Source organism: Mesoplodon densirostris, chromosome 9 (assembly GCF_025265405.1).
Source record: "Mesoplodon densirostris isolate mMesDen1 chromosome 9, mMesDen1 primary haplotype, whole genome shotgun sequence".
NCBI lineage: Eukaryota > Metazoa > Chordata > Mammalia > Artiodactyla > Ziphiidae > Mesoplodon > Mesoplodon densirostris.
This window is the reverse complement of record NC_082669.1, coordinates 84,869,813-84,886,128: the sequence shown is the minus strand read 5'-3', so window position 1 is coordinate 84,886,128 and position 16,316 is coordinate 84,869,813. Positions and strand designations below refer to the sequence as shown.

The following is a 16,316-nucleotide window of genomic DNA, read 5'->3' as shown; positions in this document are numbered from 1 at the left end:
TGCTTTTAATTCTGTTTCTGAGGCCCAGTTAGATATTAATCCTCTTTTTAATGTAATTTCAATGTGATGCTATTGTATTAAGAAAATAAGTAAAGCCATATGGTATTAGTTCAGAAAACTTATAAACCCAGGATTAGATCATTCTTATCCCTCTCTTAAGGTTTTCAATAGAACATTAACGCTTTCTTCTAAAAGATTTATTTATTGGTTCTATAGAGCCATTGTTTAGAAGTTTTTGGTCTGTTGCTCTACAGTCTCACCTTTTTGAAGGCCATTTTGCAGGAGATTGGATACATTTACATTTTGCTCAGTGATCTTTGGAAAAAGTGAATATATTCTTGGCATTATAGAATTATACAGATCTCCTCCTTTCTTTCCCAAATACTTTGTTTTTAGTTCCTTTGCTTTTTTTTTTTTTCCTTCTAGTCAAAATGTAAGATTAGTTTAAAAACCTGGGATACTTTTCTAGTTGTTATGTAGACATCGAAAAATTTCCTTTTCACCATATAGGGTCATACTTTTAAGTGTCTGACACATGTGTGTTAAAATGGTAGATTTTTAAAACATCCATTCTCTAGGATTCTATATCAGAGTCTCCTACTAGAACTAAAATACTGTTAAGATAGTAATTGGATTATTTTTCTGTTGCTCAACAGAAAACACCAAATTCTATTAAATTCACAATATTTATAACACGGTGATAGCAGCTCACATATCATACTGAGTGTTTGAATGTTAAGATTCTTTCAAATGAATGCAGTCTTCTCACCCTCTTCATTTCGTTATTTCAGAAATGTATCCCTCCTGGTGAAGATGTGTGCATAGTGGCATCTGGGGGAGATGGGTACTTGATAGCAGTCTGCACCTACTATAGTGACAGCTTTCTATTAAAGCAAAGTTTTCTTAAAACTAAATATTTGGAATTTTAAAGATTGATCAAACATCAGATGCACAGTTACCCGTCCCCCCCCCCCCCCCCCCCCCCCCGTCTCCCTTTTTTAAGCCCATTACAAAAATAATCACTTTTAAACACTTTAGAAAACAGTTAAGATCTCGTCACCATCATTTTACAGTTAATGAAATGGGATATAATAAGATTAATTTTCCCTGTTTTTTTTTAATGTCTCCTGGGATCGTTTGGAAAACATTCCTAGATTTATTCCCATCTTTGCTGTAGGTGGACAGCTTCATCTGTAGGAAGGGAAGGACTTCTTTTCTCTTGAAGAGGATCCATTATGTTGCTTCTCACGGAGTATATGCTTCTTCCATGAAGAGCAGTTGATTATGAAAATGTATGGTAAACACGTATGGAACACAGAGCTCAGCGTTGTCTGATTTGTCCTACTTCTGTACTAGTACTTCTAAGAGGACCCATAGAAGAAGACCCATAGAATTCCCTTATGGGAATTGTATATCCCACAAATAGCCCAGCAAGAAATGTTGGAATATTAGAGCATGGTCAGGAAAGTTTTTTATTCCTCTATTTTAAAAGTTTTTAAAATTTAAATTCATTCCTTAACCTCAGGTTGGCAAATTGTGACCTATGGGTCCACATGGGTCATGAACCAAGACTGGCTTTTATATTTTTAAGTGGTTGGAAAGAAAAAATCAAAAGAAGAGTAATATTTTGTAATGTGAAAATGTTATGAAATTCAAATTTCAGTGTGCATAAGTAAAGTTTTATTATAACACCACTGGGCCCATTTGTTTCCATATTGTGTATGACTGCTCTTCAGTTACGACTGCAGAGCAGAATATTTGAATAGAGACTATATGGTCCACAAAGCTAAAGCATATACCGTCTGGCCCTTTTACAGATAGTTGCCAACACTTGCTCTCTTTTATTTACATAAATGCAGGTATTTTTTGCAAATAGTTTTCTTTAAATACCATACTTTTGTTTGTAAGCATAACATTAGAATAACTTACCCTTGTGACTTGTAGCTGCAGTATTCTTTTGATTTCAGTAGTATGTCATTTTCCTCTAACTGATCTGGGACTGAAAATTTAGTCTCTTACATTTTGATCTTGAGAGGGGGTCTGGGTTCTCCGGAGAAATAGAACCAATAGGAGACCATCTGTCTGTCTGTCTATCTATCTATCTATCTGAGATAGACAACTATCAGAAGGAATCAGCTCATGCAGTTGTGGAGGCTGGGAAGTCCCAGGGTCTGCAGTCGGCAGGCGGGAGTCCACAGGCCTGAGAGCCGGGAGAAGTCGGTGGTGTAAGTTTCAGTCCAAGTCCGAAGGCAGGTGGAGACCAATGGACCAGCTTGAAGACAGTAGGGCAGAGAGAGCAAATGCTGCCCTACTCAGCCTTTTTTGTTCTAGTCAGGTCTCCCAGCGGATTGGACAAGGCTCACTCGCTTGGGGAAGGCAAATTGCTTTACTCAGATGTTAATCTCATCCAGTAAGACCCTCACAGACACACCCAGAATGTTTAACAAAGTACAGTCTCTGGGCACCCAGTGGCCCAGTGGAGTTGACACGCATAAATTAGCCATCACAGGGCCTAAATGTACTTTGAATCTATTTGCTTGCACTTTTACCTTTTTTTCCCCCGCCTTAGTCCTCTTGAAAAGCCCCAGTTCATACGAATATTAGAATCGTCTGTTGATTGCCAGTTGATTCATTTAAAATTGCTGTCCAGGAGGAAAAATTTTCTTCTACCCTTCTAGGTTCCTCTGCCTGGTCTAAAAATTAAATTAACAGGAAACAGATTAACAGAAAATCAATAGTTCAATACTATGTATACATGGGGGAGACCCAGGACAACTGAGTCCTTAAATACTATCTTCCGCTAAAGACTAAAGAGGAGGGATGTAGGGGGTAGTGGTTTGGGACTTCAAAGGGGAGGAAGGCAATTCACGTGGAGATGGAAAAGCAGATGTTTGGTTAATGTTTGCTGGGTCTTGCAGTGGCAATGGGACACCTAGAGGAATTTTAACAAACAGATTTTGCTAGGTTCCTCCCTGTCTACACATGTAGTTCATACTACAGTTATCTGTGGTGATAGTTCCCTTCCTGTTATAGACCCTCTATAAATTCTTTAGGTAGCTAAGGGGGAAGGTCAAAGAGTCTTTTGAGCCTTGACTGTTGCCAGCTCAAAATAATTAACACACCAAAGAGACATTTTGGGTTGCAAATTTTGTTTCCTTACATTGCCCTTCGGCCAGCACTGAGTTAAAAGTGGATTGAATGGAGTGATAGTTTTTTTTATATTTCTGGAGTCTAATTGGTAGTATTTTCTTCTGGCTTAATTAAGTAGTCGTTTGTTAATAGTAAATGTATCAGTGAGTGTGTCTGTATACTTCATTTTTCTTTGTCCTTTCTGTCTTGGATGAGTGTTCTTTTTTTCTTTCTTTTTCTTTTTTTTTTTTTAAATAACTGCATCCTTTAATGGCAGTAATACAGTTATTGGATTAAGAGACCACAGAAGGAAAGGCAAGTAACGTTTCTGGAAGACAGATATGGAGTAACAGAAAGGGGGCAGAGTAGAGTCATTCAGTGATCATTGTAAAAATACAGTGCCTTATATACATATTTGCACCATCAGCTTTCAACTCTGAAATAGTATTTACACTATTGTTACAATCCTGGTTAGAGAACAGTTTTTCTTTCAAAGCTCGGTCTGATGGCAAATGAAAATTTCGGGTGAATTCATAGTCCCATGAGGTTCTTAGGCTGCATAGTCTAAGAGGAGGGTTCCAGCTTCTATTTCATCCACAGATTTCAGTATTAAAAAAGTATTTAAATTTGCTTTTGCAAAAGAAAATTCTCAAAGGAGGGAAAAAAAAAAAACCCAACCATGGCCACGCTGTGTGTTCTTTCTTATTTTACAAACACTAAGGGCTGCAGCCCTCTGCTTCAAGGCCAACAGTGGTGGCTGAAGAAAAATCTCACTAATGATTGTTTAAAACAAAACAAAATAAAGCAAAAAGACACAAAGACAAACCAAACCGACCTGAGCATGGTGCACTGACCCTGTGGGGCTGCCTCTCCCGCCCTTGCTTCTGACCCCAAACTCAACGACTATTTCTCTTCTGGGGCAGGGCGTTTGGTATTGAACCCTCTTTAACCTCCTACCCCGAGGAGGTGGGAGGGGGAACCCTTTGGCTGGGACACCATGTTTCCTCATTATTTGCAGGAAAGAGTCAGGGCCCTTAAGCGAGGTGTCTGAGGAGGTGGGATGAGGAGGAAAAAGGCAGGAGACCGCGGCAAGTACCGACACACAGGCAGGAGGGAGCCTGGGCTGCACAGGCCTCGCTCAGTTCCCCTCAGGCCGCGTCCTGGGCCTCCTCTGGGGCTCTGCGGGCAGGATGGGGCCTCAGCCAGGGTCCCCGGGGGAGGTGGGGGGAGCCCGGGCAGGCGTCTCTGCTCCCTTCCCGGTTCAGCGGGATGAGGAGAGCAGGACACAGGCTTTGGGTTCCACGCCCCCTACCCAGAGTGGGGACTGACGAGTGTTCTAACACACATGCTTAGTCATTTTGACAACCCATCAGAGCCCTAGAGTGGCTAGTTGGCAGCAGGGATTAGCAATTCCCAGAGCAATTTGCAAAAGCCAAATTGATTGACGTGGAATTTTGTCAGGAAGCTTCTTAGAGCATGGCAGGGAGCTGCTGGGAAGTGGAAGGGAAGTGGAATTGTTTATAGTATCAGCTTCTTACTTTCCCTTCACATGACCTTGGACAAATCCCTTGACCTCATCTATAATGCCATAGGGCTGTTGGGAAGATTACATAAAATAAGAATGTGTGTGACTTACTCTGCTGTTTGCATTATTTCCTAGTTTTTGTTAAATGGCAAGACCTTCCCCTCCTGGTGAATAATTGTTTTTATGGCTTATTTTGTTGATATAGAATGGGCCCTTCTAATTTACCTGATGTAGCTCGAGTCCACTTCTCAAGGAAAGAGAGAAAGTGTCACTTGACCTGTGTTTTTATCTATTGTCCTGAAGTTGATTGATTGATTCTAAGACAATGCCTGTTTATTCAGGCCTGAATTTAACAAAACTTCATGAATTAGACCAACATAGACAGTTGGGCTAAAGGAAATGTTTAAATTATAAGAAATTGGAAGAAATCCGGTATGTCGATCCGAGACCCTAACGCAGGTTCTCTCTTTAAATCCAGGTTACTTACTAAATTAACGTTTATCCAGAATAGTGTTTCCTTGTTCAGGGCAGCATGATGGCCCTGCTTGCAGTGGGCTCTGATGATTGTGCACTTTACATGTTACAACCTGATCTGGCTCAGTCATTGATCTATAAAATACTGAAACTTACTGTTTTGACCTAGACTACACTTTTGGGGGGCAAAATGTATTTTACAAATGTATTTCACAAATGTGCTATTAGGGTTTTTGTTTGTTTGTTTTTTAATCTGTCTTAGAAACACTCTCCTCCTACCATCCATATTCTTATTTTGGAAATGGCTCTAATTTCTATATCTCTACTTTTTAATGAATATATAAGAATAGTTATAAAATTTTCACCTGTTGCCTCTGAATTAAAGGGCTCTGAATTTCTAGCAGACCTTTTTCCTCCTTTTATTGCTGTGTTCATTTTCTCTGGACCTTTTCTACCTCCCCTTGCTTGTTGGAGGTTCAGTTTGAGGTATATACCAGACTCCATTAAGGTGTTACTTCCCCCCGTCCCCCAAGATGATTCAATATAAAGATTTTCTTTGTTTTTAATGTCCTCCTAAGAAGACAAGTTAGGAGTGATTTGGAATTAGCATATTGTAAACATGCTCCTTGATTTGCTCTCAAATATATTCAATACTCTTTCCTTATGCCCATTTACACTCTTGAATCATTAATTTGCTTCTTAAGCAAACTAATTAAAAATGTGTCATGGCTGAGATTTGATGAGATTTTAATTTAGAGATTTTATTAAATGTTATTCTCTGAGAAATTTAATGGAAAACATGAATTTGGCTAGACCATTGTAGTTGCTTATACTGTGGTCTTACTAGTGTTAAGTTTAGAAGCAGGCTGGTTAGGCAGTCCAAACAAGGGGTAGGTACATGAGGCAGTGATTCTAATTGTACAGGTGTGACCTCCTCGGCAGGTGATGGGAACAGTGAAATAGAACATCAGGTGCCTGCTCAAGTGCTTATCACTCTCCCAAAAAAAATTATCGCAGGCCACATTCACGTAAGAGTGATGTTATTTTGGAGTGTTAGCTGGGAGGAAAGGCATATATGTGTGTTTTGAACATAATATTCAATCTTGCTGGAAGTCAAAAGAGGATTTATAGCTTGTTAGGGTTTTCATTTGAGAAGCCAAGATTTTTTTTTTCCTGCTTTTATGTGGTAATTTGTGGATACTTCAGTATCTCTTGTTTCCTTTTAGCGTTTTCCTGGCCTGTGGCTAAGTAACAGTGACTTTTCCTATTATGTGGAAGGTGTTCAGATAACTAACAAAGGAAATCAATAATGCTCAGTTCAGTACTAGTATAAATATAAATGTTGATATTTTCTTCAGGTAGATTGAGCAGGAGGAAGGGAGTTCCCATAAGAACATTGGTCCTTTTAGATGCTCACCACCTCCACCCCCGATAATTCCTTATTGGTGAATAAGAAAACTGGATGTCTCACTCCCTTTCAGTGTCCTTCAGGAGTCTGCCATTGTTTTTATTTGAATCATTCTGTGCATTACTAGATCAGACATCAACATTGAAACATCAGTACTAATATACAGTCTAAAATAAAGAAATATATATTTTTGATTGATGCAATTCATTAATCGAAATTTTCTTTTGAATACCTTTCCTGTACAATAGATTGAGTAGACTGTGGAAGCTGTCTAGCTGAACTCGAGCACGAATTTCCTATCAAACTCGTATACTTGCTTTCCCATTTTCCTTTTAAAATTTCACCTATCTTGAGTTATTTCTTAGGGGGGAGCACACAAACATGTACGCAGATTTTTTTTTCCAGTATCTATTTCTTGTTATTATTAGAATAATATCAGATTACAGTTTCTTCATTTGATGTATAACATACACCGTCAATAATGATGATTGCTGGAATATTTAAAATTGCAGTTCTATGGGTCTGAATATGTTCTTTCACAAACTTAAATTGAAAACATGAAGAGGAAGAGGACCCCTGGTATTAAGATAAGGTGCCTTTCCTATAAGTGCTTATCATAGTGACACCTGAATTGTGTCATACTAAAAATGAAATGGCATCATAAACTGGAGTGAGCCCTAGAGCAGGAGCCAGCAGACCTAAATCCTCACCCCATTTCTGCAGTAATTTGTTCCCTGACTAGATAAGCAGCTTAACCTCTTTGGACCTCAGCTGAAAACTGGTGGTTTGGAACTAAATATCAAAAGTTTGTTACAGATGCGTAATCACTGAGAACAGTAAGGCATCATCTGTCCATGCTTGATGACAAGTTTTCCCTCCATCCTTCAGTTAGGGAGCGGGGGATAGAGCAGTTTTAGACACAGCCTCCTCTCCGGAGCTTTTATGGCCCAGTGGAAGGAGACAGGCCCAGTGCTAAGAGCTTTTTCATTAAATGTTAATATTGGTAGAATACTTAGAAATGTCATGACATTTACTTAATTAGTTTAATATATACACTCCAAATCAAACTCAATCTAGGGAGGAATGCTCATTCTAGACCTAATGATGTTTGCCTTTTCTTTTGATTTTAGGAGCTTATTTAATGAAAAGTGCCATAGACTGAAAAACCAAACATGAGGGTAGCAGGTAAGATACTTAATTCAGTAGAAATAATTTTGCTTTTTGTATAACCTGTTTGTTTGGTAATGACTGAATGAGAGGGTAGATAATCATTGTCTATGTTGAGTGTGACTGAATATAACAAACTAAATCATTATTTAGCCTTTTTACTTTTTTAGCTAGTTGGCAAATCATAAATTGGACGTTGAGTGGGTTCTACATAAGTTTTTTGGGGACACTTCTGTTGAAATTATTTACGCTAAATATTTTAAGTTATGGTTTTTAATGTTTACGTCCTTATACATTAAGCTGGTTTGCCTAATAATATAAAAATATATATATGTATAATGTTCATATAAAGAACGATTTTGACAACTTAGGGAGGCTGATTTTTATTTTTGCTAAGTTCTAGCTTGTTGAGAAAAATGAATTGTTGAAGTTTAAAAGCTTAAATCTTTCCTGTGTGTGTACATAAATTGAAACTAGTGTATGTGAAGAATTCAGTAAAACGTGTTTTGCGTAAATGACTGTTGTATTTGCTAGGTCAGGTTTAGACTGCATAAGTGAGGTTATGTGTAAGGACATCTGTTCCTTAGGCAGCATACTGAGGAAATTAAAAAATACCATTTGGTGTTCATAGGATTAAGGTAGTTACCTTTATCAAAAGACAGATCCATAAATAACAGGAGAGGCTGAGACCTCTTCCTAACAATAGTGAAAACAAGTGTGATCCCTCCACCCTGCCCCTCTAGCACAGCCACTGTGTAGAAGAAATGCACACTTTACATAGAAATTCTACCAAGTAGTGTGTGTCCATCATAGGAGACAGCTTGTCATTTCTCAAAATCAAGATAGTCATTCTTTTTTTTTTTTTTTTGATAGTCATTCTTTTAATTATCATCTCACCAGTAAAAAAATATTCTTATGGGAGTCTCTAAAAGTATGGTTCTAAAAGTACGTTACTTAATTAAGCATGGTGATTTGAAATAAAGCAAGTTTCTATTTCTCATGTAATTCTACATTCATTCTAGTTGAAATTAACTTTGTCATCCAATCCATTTCTCTGATTTTGACTATTAATACCAAGGTTAATTGATGAGTAATTATTCACTGAGTGCTGATGTTATATTTGACACTGTTCTTAGTGTAGGTCTCAAGGGGACTGCCTTTAATGAAGGAATAAGGAAGATTAGCTCTTTATTGCTTGTAGACTAATTAATCTCTTCTAATTAAAAAACAAATCCTGGTTGCTTTGAAATACCCTTATAGCCATTATTCTTACAGTGAGGCATTAATATCTCAAGCTTATGCTTTTTGGTTTGTGAAAAATAGGGACACACTCAGATTAGTACAGTCCATGGCTGGAAGTAGGAGGGAATCTCATGGGTGGAATGGGAACTGTGGTGTGCTGTGGGTCAGCCCCTCCCAGTCCAGAAGTGGATGGTGACAGCTCTGGAGGAGCCCCTCTGCAACAGGAGGTCCAGAGCTCTACCGTTATGGAGGCTCTGTTGGTCTTCACCCGCCTGCCCCTCTCACGGACCTTCTGCTTGTTCTATCACCAGTTAGTTTCTCCGCCTCTAAATTCTCTGTCTCTTAGAACTTTTGTTTCCTCCTGTTTCCTTTGATGGTTTCTTATAATTGAATAGGTCTTGGTTTAAAACTAAATTCTGCCGCTAACTAGTTATGTGACCTTAGGCAAGTGATCTAAATTTTTGACCTTGTTTTTTATTTGTAAAATGAAAAGAGTATCTTGAAAGGCTGTGCAAATGAGGTTGTGCTAATAAGGCACTTAGATCTGTAGTAGGCACTCACTAAATGGTGTGTGTGCCATTTTATATACATGTATGTATATGTAAATATGTTGTATATTGTTTAGTGTAGGCTTAGGTTTAGCTTGGTATTGAATTTAGTCCAGAACTTTTGTGTATTATAAACTTGGTATCTTAATCACTGTGATATTTCAGTCTTGAACAACGAAGGTTTGGTATATCTGCTTTAAGGGACAGGGAAAGATTATTTGCACACGCCCATGATTGCTAGAAAATGAGATGTTAAGACTGTCATGTGATGTATAATCTTCCAGCCCTTGGTCTTAAATGATCCAGAAGGAATATGCCACCTGTTAACCTTTGGCAAACACTTGTTGAGATTATTACTATGTAACAATACAAGGCACCCTACTAGATCTTGTGGGGGAAGAGTTCAAAGCCTAATGGAATTTTACTCTCTTATGTGCTGAAAATGTAGGTGACTTGTAGTCACTCTTTTTAAATTTTTTTTCTTTCTTTTTATTCAAACAGAAAGTCACAAAAATTATAATCATCCTCAGTTCACTCAGTCCCATGTAATTAATTTTTTTTCATCTCGATCTTTTGTTAACACTTTTATGAATTCATCAGTTTTCCATTAGAGTTCTGAAAATGCTTATTCATTCAGTTCAGCAGTATAGTCAGTTCCCAGAAACCTGTACTTGTCAGAGTCTTTTTCATGAAAACAGGAAGCAGTTTTGGAAGGGGGAGAAGGAACAAAATAGGAGGCGTGGTAGGAATTGATTGGTTTAGTAGTTAGGCTTCCTCCTTGCCGTCTCATTTCTATATTTATAGAGCCTTTCTAAATAAAAATGAGTAGCTCTGAGAATCTCCTGCTTCTCGGCATCATCAGCCCTTCTGAGCATCATCAGCCCTTCTGAGCATCATCAGTTCATTCATTTCCCTTCCCTGTAAGGATACAGTCCCAGTCTCTAGGTCTATGAAATTAGGATGAACACAGTTCTTTTTTACTCTTCCTTATCCGGTAAGTTGAGTTTTGGTAGTTTCCCTGAAGAATGTGGTAATTTGATGGTAGTGGAGAACCTTACAAAGCACTGGGCTCTGTCAGGATCCCTGGATTCCTGTCCTTGTGCTGCCGCTAAGATATCTGTAATCTTGGGCAGTTGCCTCACTTGTGGGCTTTTGTTTCCTTAAGGATAGTGAAATGACCGCTGATCTTTTAGATCAATATAAATTAAACTTTTGGTAAGAGAGGGGAATGGAGATTATATAGGCAAATATTAATATTGTTTCTGAATAGCCTGATGAGATGGCTCTGAAATTCTAAGAGTAAGAAGATGATGTTTCTTTCCTGTCATTTTTCATGTCCTTTCGTATCTTGTACTTTTTCTTTCCTAGATTTGCTTAGCTGTGGAGAAGAAAGGCAAGTGATGATTCATATTAAGCAGTTAATTAGTTAGTAATAGTGCTAATTATTTGTAAGGCACTCAGAAATAATTAAACATATAAAGGTACGGAAGACTAAGAGTCTGTTCACAGAGCTTTCCATGTAACCGTGTTAAGTGTGACAGGTGCCGAATTCAGTCCTCCAGGAGTGGGGAAGGTGTGTCTTAAACTTTGGTATTAAGTATGAGGGGAGGTATTTCGTTGTTCACCATACCAGGAGTGCTTGTGTGCTTCAAGAGATACGTGGGTTGGTGAGGACAGTAAACCGTTACATTTCACTTGAGAACTCCTTGCCGAGTGGATGTCCTGGTCTGTTGCCTTAGTATCTCTGGAAGGTTCAGTGTTTTTGATTCCTCTCTGTCTTGTATTGCCCTTTATCATCGAAAGGATTGAGAATGTGTCATCCCACATACTTGGTGGCGGCATTCCATTAGCCTTGATACTTTTGTGTAGTCAGCCAGAAGTTGATAGTAGGTCATTTTTTTCCATGAGAAAACTAAGCAGATGACTCAGGCAGTCCTGTGTCTAGGTTGCTAGACAATCTCATAATTGTTTGATCAGAAAAATCAATCAAAATAGATTGTTGGTACAGTTTTTGTTGTAACTCAAGTAAAATTAAGATCCAGTAGATAAGAAGTAGATATTTGTTAGTCTTAAGAATTTTTTAAATACACTTACGTTTTTCACGGAAGTGCATAACTAAAAGTTCTGTGGGCTCATAAGCTCATGTTAAATTATTTCTGCCCTTTATCTAGGTGCTGCGAAGTTGGTGGTAGCTGTGGCAGTATTTTTACTGACATTCTATGTTATTTCTCAAGTATTTGAAATAAAAATGGATGCAAGTTTAGGAAATCTATTTGGTAAGTTTTATTTTTTTTCCCTTTCTTAAATTTTATTTGTGATGAGATTGTCTTTAAATTTTTACCAGTTACTCTGCTGTTTAGGCTGTCTAGAAAAGAAAATGAAATTATATTGTTAAGTGATTCATTGGAATATTCTAAAATGTACAATAGAAAATCTTACAATTAATTCAATATAAAGCATGAATCTTCTATTCAACGTTTTGAATATATTTAACGGGGCCTATTTTATGCGTGCCTAGGGACATTATTCATGGCATTCTAAATGCACCTGCTAGAAGATATCACACCCTATTTGAGTTGGCTGCTTAAAAACTTGGAACCAAATCTAACCCTCAGTTAGCAAGTGATTAGGAGTCATGATAATGCATTTTAAATACCAGCCATAGAAGTCCATCTTGCTTTCCTACCCTTATTTTCCTCCTGCACCATTTTTCCTTTTAGCAATTTATTTGATGCTGTGTTGTAAATGTACCACTACAAGCTGCCTTAATTCAGTTTTAAACAAAATCTTTAAGTTGATAAAATAAGTTAACATTTGAAATGTTTGAATAAGCTTTGGCTGAGCACTGTTTAAAGTATTAAAAAATAACTCATGAAAGGTCAGACTCTGAAACCTAGAAACAGTATTTTGACCTAGTAGGCAGAAATCGAATGAAACACCTTGAGATCTCTGGAATAGTTGGTGAGTTTTGCTTTCCGTAAATTAATATGAGACCGAATACATTCCCTCTCAAATCTAGTTTCAAGACTCCCTTAAACCAGTGTTTCTCAAACTTCGATGTCAAAGGAATCTCTAGGGAATCTTGATAAATGCAGATTCTGATTCAGTGTCTGGGATGGGACCTGAGAGTCTGCATTTCTAACAAGATCCCAGGTGATGCTGATTTCCCATCCATGGACCATATATATACTAAGTATCAGGCTTTACACAGTTCTGGCATGTAGTCCTCAAGTTTCTGTATATTTTCATTTCTGTACATTTTCAGGTGACTTTTCTTACAATGACAACTTAAAAGTACTTCCTTGTATTGCACTGAATTCTCCCTTTTATTCTCGCAAGTAATTTCAATCCACCGATCTTGCTTCTACCTGCTGGAGCTCTCTTCCACATTAATGATCTCTTAAATAGTTAAGTTGTGGTTATTCTTCTCCATGCCATCTTTTTATAAGTTTTCATCTTATCAAGTTATAAAATCCTCCCTTTGAACCATTCTTCTTAATGCACTGTTTATTTTCCTCCTGTCCGTTTTTTGGCACCCATCTTAAAATGAAGTATCCAGGATCGAGCATAGAATAGCTGTTGCAAAGTATAGTGAGAATTGTGTTGACTTCTCCTGGGCCGTGTGCGTCTGTTACTGCAGAGGGCCAGCCTGGGGTCCTTTGAGAGCACAGCTGGTTTTGGTTGAAGGATGGGGCACAAAAACATGGAAGACATTGAGGACTTGTTCAGTGTTGCTGTGGAAACAATGTGCTGTAGCTAATTCTTCTAAGTAAGGCTGATGGTAAGGGAAGACAACCGTGGGGATGGTAGCTTGAGGCAGAAGTAAGTTGAACATTTTTTTCTTTTTTGAAGTAATAGAGAGGTTTTCACTTCTCCATAGGCCTCGGGCAAAGAGTCAGTGAATTACAAATCAATGGGAAGAGATTAAACAGAGAGAAAAGGATGGTCCTGGAGAGAAGGGAGCCACGGACGGGACCATTGGTACAAATGAAAAATTGCTTTGGGAAAAGGCCCACTGTTTTCAGAGAGAAGAGGCTGAGTGTGGCCAGTGTTTCCCTGGTTTGGATCTTCATCTCTAGTCTGGATGTTTATTTGGACATTACAGGGATGTTCTTGGGTCTATTTCTTATCTTTGATACCTGCCTATGTCATCACTGCCAGAGCAATTCTCTTAAAACTCTTGAACCTTTAGTATTTCAGTGGAGAGTAAAATCTGAACTCCCTGCTAGGATGGCACTCAGTCCCCAGCCTGCCTCTACCTTCCCCACCTGTACTCCCCACCCTTCCTGCCCTCCCTCCCCACCGCTGGCTGTGCCCACACGCACGTGATCTACAGACACAAACCCTGTCCTGTCCTTTCCTACCTCAGCCTCTGTTCATGCTTCCTCACCCCGCGCATCTTTCTCATCTCCCCTTCATCTGTTAATCCTTCTCATTTTTCAAAACTGCATAAATGCCCCTTCTTGGGAGAAATTGTATTTTAGTCTCCCTCTTTTCCCTGTTAGAATGTTTCTCCTTTTTCTGAACTGTCCGTTATAATGCATAGTACTTATATGTCAATTTGGGCTGATTTTATTCTGCCTTACATTATAGAATTTCTTTTATTCTTTTTCATGTATTCGGCCTCCCTTACTGGAGAACGAACGTTGAGAGCAATAATATCTTAGTGACTCACGTAGCATCTAGCGCTGGGTCCTGTACATAATAAATGCTGATGGAATGGAAAATGAATATAGGTAATTGAGGATTAGGATTTTTACATGGGGAGGAGGAGTGTTTCAAAGTGGGATTCATTTAAAGCTGTATTAGTTGACAAGCCACTGGTCATCAGCTATGAACAAACACTGAGCTACTTTAACTAGGATAGTCGTCTTTCTTAATTTTCATTTTGATTTTTCCTAATGTTACAAATGTGCAAGTTTTTATTGTGTATGTTTTAGCTATTTAATTTAGGCATTCTTAGGGCAGATGGTTTATTTTGTTGTCATAACTGAAGTTATGACAACTGAAGTTATGTTTTGTATCCACAAAACCTTATTGGATTCCAATCTATTGAATTGGTGAAAATTTAATTTGTGTGGTTATTTTTAATTCTTACTTCAGAATAATTCAGCAAAGATGGACATATAGTTGTGTTTAGCATCTAACTTAAGTTTAACTCGACATTAAGATTGTTTCTATAATCAGTATCTTAGAGGGACCCATGAGATTAACTAAGTTCTTTTGGTGGTGAACTCTTCCCATTTTTCAACTTGTTGATATAATAACTTACTTGATAGTTCATGTAAATTTACATTCAAGTTGATTATATAGTACTGTTTTAGAAAAATAAAACATTTCTAGAAAGGAAGAATGAAAAATTTTGCCTGCAATTAGTAGTTGAAATAACCAAAATAGATTCTGATTTTTTTAAACAATTTTTAACACAACTTTTTATTTTAAGATAATTGTGGATTCACGTGCACTTGTAAGAGATAATATGGAGAGATCCTACATACCCTTTACTCAGTTTCTCATTGGTAACGTCTTATAAAGCTACATACAGTGTCACACTAGGACATCAGCATGGGTACAGTCTACCAGTCTTAGTTATGATTGTGGTTTAACATAGTGTTAGTTTTCAATATGGATACTTAACAGCTAGTAAATGTACTGAAAACAGTCCAAAATATTTTTGCAGTAAGTACTTAATATTCTCTTTAGTCAATTTATTTTTACCTTTCAGATTTAAACCACTGAAATAGTATATACATATAAATTTTCTGAGACATTATTAAAAACTAAAGTACAAAGTAGTTCTATTGGATTTCTTTAGCCTGACTTGTTGAAAGACATTCACTGATAAAACCAAATGTTTATTATCGTTTCTTGAAGTGAAAAGCTGAATATATTGAAAGACATTAAGGATTAAAGCTATCAAGGTAGTTTGAGAAATGAAAGTTGCAGAAAAGGAGGGATTTTTGTGTTTGTGTGTTGTGCCCATACTCTACATGTGGAAAACATCCCGTTTTATTTATGAAAATTTACCTTTTTGGTCTCCAGGTGCTAAAATTCTCAGAACTGCAGGCTAAATAGAGGGCTTTTGCTTGTGATGCATATTGGATAAAATTTGTTTTAATCTGAAAAGTTTTTCACAAGAGGTTTTTTTTTCCTTTGAGCATCTTCTCCCCTTACTCTTACACAACTTAAATGGAGGTGATGTTATTTCTCAAAAGTCTGATGATTAAGAAACATTTACCCCAAATTTTATCCCAGTAAAGTTTTTTAAATTGAGCTGCATTGATTTATTATTTATTTATGAATACCTCTTAAGTTTTCCAATCAAACCCATTTGACCATTTTAGAAGCTCATCCCTGGTTTTCCTTCTGTCTCCTTTTCCTCAGCCACACTCTTCCTCTGAGTATTAGTTGATGATTAATGTCTCTAAGATTTCTCTCCTCAGCCCTCTCCTCATTTTAAATCCTCCCTTTGGCCTCATCATTTGCCAGTTTTCCAGTTTATATCTTCATCCCAGGTCTCATTTACAGCTGGCCTCTAGACTTCCGCCTGGGTCTTCTCCAAGTGTCTTAAAATTAACAGGTCCACAGAGAGCTCAGCACCCATCCCACACCACATCTCCTCACTAGACAACAAACATCTTGAGTGAGAGACAGTGTTTTTGTTCTTTGGCTCATGTAAATGGATAAATGAATGCTTCTAAAGGCAAATGTCTGAGTGGTAAACTTGATTCCTCCCTTTCCATCACCCCTCCATCTGGTCTGTTCCACAGCCGTCGTTGTTCTGAGCCTGTCAACTTCTTTCAAACCCACAGTCACTGCTTTT

At 37.8% G+C, this 16,316-nt stretch overlaps 1 protein-coding gene across 1 annotated transcript in view; it reads left to right on the top strand.

The window, feature by feature from the left end:
• The window catches only part of FAM3C (FAM3 metabolism regulating signaling molecule C), a 46,476-nt gene that overhangs the window by 4,590 nt on the left and 25,570 nt on the right, over positions 1-16,316 (top strand). The window contains exons 2-3 of the mRNA XM_060108156.1: positions 7,667-7,721; positions 11,665-11,769. Coding sequence (XP_059964139.1) covers positions 7,709-7,721; positions 11,665-11,769 — 118 coding nt within the window. The 5' untranslated portion in view covers positions 7,667-7,708. The remainder of the gene's footprint in view (positions 1-7,666; positions 7,722-11,664; positions 11,770-16,316) is intronic.